General features: G+C 44.5%; 1 protein-coding gene across 1 annotated transcript; it reads left to right on the top strand.

Annotated features, from left to right (window-relative positions):
* The first annotated feature begins 326 nt into the window (after positions 1–326).
* LOC114620560 (putative sperm motility kinase W) lies at positions 327–1,850 on the top strand. The gene has a single exon (XM_028766683.1). The coding sequence runs from the start codon at positions 327–329 to the stop codon at positions 1,848–1,850; it is 1,524 nt and encodes a 507-aa protein (XP_028622516.1).
* Positions 1,851–6,791: the final 4,941 nt, after the last annotated feature.

The following is a 6,791-nucleotide window of genomic DNA, read 5'->3' as shown; positions in this document are numbered from 1 at the left end:
GATCACTCAGGTGAATGGTTTGCATGGTAGTCTTGAAAACAGCTCATTATTACTGTGATCTCAGTATTTCCCTTTGCATGCCCACTTCACTGAAACCATCTCTGATCTTTACTAGGACTCCTCCTCTACCGGTTTGTGGTTGGGATCTTCTGGTATTTCTATGTCCTTGAGGAGCATCATTGGGTGGTTTGGGAGATCTCAGATTTCATGATAGAGAATTCATAGTTGTAAACCTTCATTCCAAAATTGCATTAATCTTTATTTCTAGCCTTGTGTGTCCCTAGTTTTACACATGTGATTAGGTGTTTGAACTTGAGCTAAACATCATGGCCAGCCACATGAAAGAGAACATCCTTGAAAAAGATTTCCGGATCTTGTTATCTCTGGGTTGTGGCTCATTCGGGGAGGTGAAGCTTGCCTGCCACCTTCCCACACGTGTACGAGTGGCTGTCAAGGTCCTCGAGAAAAACATCAACAGTGTGGCTGACATCACTTCAGAGGTGGAACTCCTTCAGTCTTTAGAACACAGGAACATTGTTCGATTTTTTCACATGGTCGACACACTGACAACAACTTATGTGATCATGGAGTATGTGGCAGGAGAGGACCTTGAGAGGTGCCTTAGGGCACTGGGATGTCTGAAAGAGGAGGAGGCTAGACCTATTTTCCAGCAGGTCGTGTCAGCGGTTCACTTCCTCCACCAAAGACACATTGCACATCGTGATATTAAATTAGAAAACATTCTGGTCGATGCGGCAGGAAATACAAAGCTTTGTGACTTTGGTATGGCAATTAAAATCACAGAAGGGCAGATGTTGGAGGAGATCTGTGGCTCCTTGCTTTATTGGGCCCCAGAGATCTTGGCAAGGAAACCCTATGATGGGCTGGCAGTAGACATGTGGAGTTTGGGTATTGTCCTCTATGTTCTGGTCACAGGGCACTTCCCATATGTAGAAGCCACCGCTGAGGATATGCACAGGATCATCACTACCACAATGTGTCCCATTCCTTACCACTTGTCAAAACCGTGTCACAGCATCATTGCACGATTACTCATGGTCCCTACCTGGTATAGGATGACAATACATCAGCTTGTGGAACGACCATGGCTAGGTCACATTCAAGAACATGGACTGCTTGCCACAAAAGAAATCCTTCCCAGGGTAGTGAACACTATGTGCACCATTGGCTATACCTGTGAAGAGATTGTGTCATCGCTAACACACAGGAGACTCAAAGATGAAGTAATGGCAACATTTAATATTTTAAAATACCAATTGAGCTGTGGGGACAGCCATCAACAAGTGGAGAAGCCATGGGCAAACCGCAGCCCTGTAGGTGCCCTTATCCCCCTTCCCTACTTGAAGAGGAGAGCCAGTGAACCTGTCTTTTCAACCTGTACAGAAGCTGGGAAGGGTCACTTTCAGAATGAGGGCATGGAAGGAAGAGGCAAGAATTGCAGAAGGTACCCCATGGTCACCATGGAGACAGTGCCCTGCTCAGATGACCCAGTGCCAGAAGGAGATGCTCTAACAGCTGATATCACTAACACTGCTACAGGGGATATTGCAGTCAACAGAAATTCCATGGACAGCCTGCCTAGTGAGCACTTCTCTCCAGTGTCAGCCCAGGATGGAACATCTACAGGGTTTCTGAACATGGGCTTCTATGCAGAAGACCCATCCTCAGGGCCAGATATTTCCAGTGACCAGCCCCACATTGGACTCACAGCTTCTGGATCCAGGATACTCAGGAGCTGGGAGCTGATGAGGAAGCGAATTTCCTGTTCATTGAAAGGACCATGCTGCTGCTGCTGCTGTTGCTGCTGCTGTCTGCCCTCCCCACGGTGAGCCCAATTCCCTGTGTTAGGTGCAACAAAGAAAAGATAGGATAGTAAAGGCCCTTAGAAAATACAGCTGGATTAGCTGCCCAGATTCACAATTCCAGTGTGGTTAGGATATGCTATTTACTATGCTCTGCAAATGACAAGATGGACCTTCTCATATGGCAAGAACATAAGATGTCTAGCACATTATATGGCACAATTCCACAGCTTTACCCTCATTTAAATGTCTGGAGAGTTGAGTCACAAGCAAATAGCATAGCATGGGGCACAGAGGGCTAGAAAATATGGAAGACAATTTGACTAAAGGGGGAAAATCTCACAGAGGGAAAAAAAGGTGAGAGCTATGGCAGATCAGGTCAGTTCAATGCTGAATAAGTCCTGTCTCTGTCAAGGCCACTAATAAATTCACTTTCACATTTCTTTTTGCTTTTGAAGTGGAGAACTGAAATGGCCTAGTAAAATACCAGCCCCATTGAGAAGTGATGCCATAGCAGAAAGCCAGGACAGAACTTCAGGTTGCTGTTTTCCTTCAATACAGAACAACAGGCTTCTGTGTCTCTCCAGGTCTTGAGTCTGAACCGTCAGTGTGCAGCTCCTTCAGCTTACCCAGTCCCATCACTGCTTGCTGGACAGAATGGTGGGCATAAGGAACATCTACATGATGAGACTCTACCTCACCAGTTTTGGGTGTGCTATATAGGACTAGTGCCCACAGCATCTAAAACCGATGCCTCTACAACCAGGAATGACTTGTCTTCTGACATAAGGATCCTCATCATCTTGGTCACTGTATTCCCTTCATCTTATTTTGTGACTGTGTTTTGGGAAGAACTGCAAGAAGCATGTAGGTCCCCTGGAAGGAGAGAGACAGGTCAAAGAAGGTAAGGGGAACAATTGGCAAATGAAATGAAGTGGGTAAAAAGAAGTGAGAGGGGTGTAGAGTGAGGAATAGATTCTGTCCTTAGGAATTTTCTGTCTAAAATTGACATGAAAAAGATGCTTGTGTTGGCCTAAGGGAGGAGTGTGGGGCAATGAAGAGTAGGAACAACCTTCCCAGGGAGTCCAGCATGGGAGGTAGATCAGCATGGCAAGTCACGAGAAGAGGGCCTGCTCTGATGTTTTTTGCATGGGTCAATGCACACAAGTAGGATGCTGCCTTGAAGCATCATCCTGTTCTGTGCTGCTGAGCTATCATGTGGCAGGAAAAAGGGGCAGCCTATTGGTCAGTCAAGTCCCATCCTCCTCAGCACTGATCAAGTCTGTCATCAATGTCAATAACAGAGGCCCTTCATGATTCTTTTTGCTTCTTTTGAGGAGAAAGTTAAATGGAAGAGTTGAACTATGCCATTGGTGTTGTATTGTAAAACATGAGGAATGCAAGACAGAAATCTGAGGTGTTCTGTAAAAATATATTAGGGTTACAGGTCACAGTATCTCTCTTCCAACTATAGAGTCTCAGCTACCATGTGTAGAGTCTTTCACCTCACTGGTGCACCTGCCCTGCTTGCTGGACTTCCCTAAGTAGTTACATGCAGCATTGTCCTGATAAAAGTCTACATCCCTAGTATTGTCATGTTTGTGGGAAAAGGCTTCCACAGCATCTAAAACAGCTGCCTCTGGAAACAGAACAGACATGCATGTAGGTCTCAGGGTCCACTCCACTTTAATCACTTCATTACACACAAGCTACCTTGTGAAGGTCCTTTGGAAGAAGGGGAGAAACTCTGAACGACCTGTTGGAGCTGGGGAATAGACAAAGGGAGATAAGAGGGAGGAATAGGGAAAAGAGGAAATAAGTGGACCCGTAGAAAGAAAAATCAAGTGTGTGCTGAGATACTTCCTGCCAATGATTAAGGGGAAATGGATGAATGTGTGAACTGGGGCTGGGGTCTTGAACAAGGAAAACCAGAACAAATGTCCCCTGCAGATAGTGTGAATTGTCAGGACATGGCAAGCCATGTGAAGAGGCCCTGCTCTGATGGTGACTGTCAAGGTAGAAAAGTGGGAGGCTGCCTCATTAAGTACACTCTTGTTCTGGGTAACTGATGGAGGATGGGGCACCTCCATCATTTGGGGAGTCTCCTGCTCCTGACTTATGCAAACTATGGCTCATCTGGTACCTGTGTCTTTGTCCTCACAGCCTCTTTCATCCAGGCCTTTCATGTTGCCTTCCATCCATCTCATGTTCCAAGAGTCTTGTATCATTTTCCTGTATCATGGATCAATTCATAACTTTCATTTGAACTGACATTTAATATTGTTCTGCTCCACTACGGCAAATTAAGTAGGCCTTGCCGGGCCTGATGCCAGGTATTGTCTCTAGGAAGCCAGCAGCCATGGGTACTACATTGTATCTACTGCCAACCAAGAATTCAGGCATAGAAAAACACGTTGGTGATCATGGTGTTGGAGATGTCATCCATTGGAAGTGTAAGGAGTACTAGTGATGTGTTTGGTGAGGTGTTTTCCAGGACACATTCCAAGTAAGGAGCAGCTCACTGGGTTGACATGGCAACTGAACTCCACAGAGAATCAAGAGACCTAATCTGTGTGAATCATGCACCCGAAGGTAAGACTGAGTATAGTAACTATCTTATTTGTTGTAGAACATGAGTCTCTGGAGCCTGATCTTAGTGTAGTGAGGAAAAGGAACACATAAGGTGGTTTATGCTAGCATCTCCTACACAGAGGGAAAGTGTTGATTGTTTACTGACAATCAACTGGAAAATGAGGGATGGCAGAGGTGTGGTAAGGCAGAAACTATCTGCTTCTTTGTACCTGGCATCCAGCTTCCATTCTGACCACCTGTCCCTGGACTTTTATCGAACACTTGGGCATACTGACAGCATTGGCCAAATCTTCTTCCCACCGATATGATATGAAGCTTGGCTCTTAATACTTTCTAGAATCCAGGTCATCTGGCGAGTCTTGTGTTGACCAGACAAAAAGCTGCTTCTATAATGGATGAGAGTAATTTTGACTTTTGTGGCATCACCCAGGGTCAGCTTGTGTTTCTGTTGCACATTAGTGAAGCTGGAACTGTTGAATGGTTGGAGGTTCTGTTGCATTCTCTAAATGAGATAGGGAAATCTCCTGTCCTGAACTTTTATTTTTTATTTTTTGAGACAGGAACATACTAAATAGTTTTTTTCCTGTTCTGTCACACTTTATGTAGACTAGGTTGCTCTAAAACTCACAGAGATTTCCCATGCCACTATATTCTGAGTGCTAGGATTGTACATGGGTATTTCTCTGTTTCAAGCAATGTACAGCAGCAATAATAAATTATTCTAATCTTTCAGTGTAGAATCATTCCAGTTCTGTGCTTTTATCATTTTGGCATGGAGAGAATTGAATTGGAGGTGCTTCTCTCAAGCCCATCCAGGGTGGACTAGGAACAGGAACCAAGCCTCAAATCTAACCTTCAGAATAGAATTCTATGTTCTTATGGGAATGGATACCTAAAGGTGGGAATTATGTCTAGAATATTTCTGTGGAGAGAAGCCAGTGGGATAGGAGATATGTGTCATAGTTGACACATCTTAGGATGAAAGCCACAGAGTGTGACTCTAACCTTGTCTGCTTTTAGTGGATCTCTCACCTGCAGTCCAGGCACAAGTCACATGATTTCAACCTGACAACCCAGGACACTCTAGACTGACTAGACAGTCTGATTGACAGAGTTATTTTCATCTGAGCCAAGGAGTCACAGATGAGGACTCAAGGTGAGTCACCGAGATGACTGAGCTATTGTTGAAGGCTCAGCTTTCACTTCATGGTCACCAATGGCAGAGGAGAGCTTCCTGTTCTCCTGATCCAACATCCAGATACAGTCTGATCAGCTGTTGACTTCGATGTTCTAGTCTGGCTTTCATGGGTCCCACAGTGCCTTTTTGCTTGTCAAACCACTTTGGATTGAGGTCTAAATCACAGAAACTTGTTCATCCTCGCTGGCTAATGGGGAGTCAGGGATGCAAGAATCTTAGTTCTCAACCACCCAAACAAAGCACTGTGTGGCACACTCTGGAATGTCTGTGATGGGAGAGGTGAACTGTTTGCATCCCAAAAAGTTGTTGAACATCTCAGGAAGACCACTGTCCTATTCTGTGTCCTTAGAGCTTTGTCATTCATGCACAGCTTTCTAACTATCAAACTTCTCTATGGTAAAAAGCCATTTTTGTCTTTGGTGAAAGGTCTGTGACACATAGGACAGTCACCTTGAACCGTTTCTGGAAAATGTCAAAATGTCATAATTGAGGCTAGGTATATGTTTTTATTTTCCCTGTATCCTCTTCATGTAACTTTTTTCACTAATTTTTCTTCTGAGATTGTCTTGTTCCATTGAAACAGACACATTAAATGCTTTCCATGGATGGGTATAAAAGTTTAAAAATCTAATTTGAAAATGCCAATTTCCCCAGAAGTTCTTATCTCTATGTAAAACAAAATAGTTGAGCTCAAGATGGACAGCAGAGGATGAGAACCTGCTGCAGGGACAGTAGGAACTGTAGTAAGATTTGCAGATTTAGGAGGGTGGAGAACTGCTGCCTTATATGGTCCCTTTCACATAGCCCTCTTCTTTGAAGGGACGAGCTCTATATATTGTGAAACATAGAGTTGCCTACTGTGGACTGAGAGAGTAGACTGAAGAATCCTGCAGGCAATCCAGAGAGCAGTGTGCCCATTTACCCAGCATAGAGGCCTCTATCTAACACAGGAAGAGGTAAACCAAAAGTTTCTCCACAGCAAGCTACAGTTAACAAGAAAACATGCCCCAGGCCTCGCCTCTCACAACATCGATTTCAGAGGATACCTTGAGCCAATACCATATCCAAGCTGCCCATTGAATGTGCCACTTCTGTCAGCAAGCCTGTAGAGAAATACCACAGCGATACTTATTTCTCTGTCTTTCTCATCAGATTTCTTACATGAGGTCCCCTCCATG

This window comes from Grammomys surdaster, unplaced genomic scaffold (assembly GCF_004785775.1).
Source record: "Grammomys surdaster isolate TR1022 unplaced genomic scaffold, NIH_TR_1.0 169, whole genome shotgun sequence".
Classification (NCBI taxonomy): domain Eukaryota; kingdom Metazoa; phylum Chordata; class Mammalia; order Rodentia; family Muridae; genus Grammomys; species Grammomys surdaster.
Note: the sequence above shows the minus strand (reverse complement) of the source record. Positions and strands in the feature narration are given on the sequence as shown.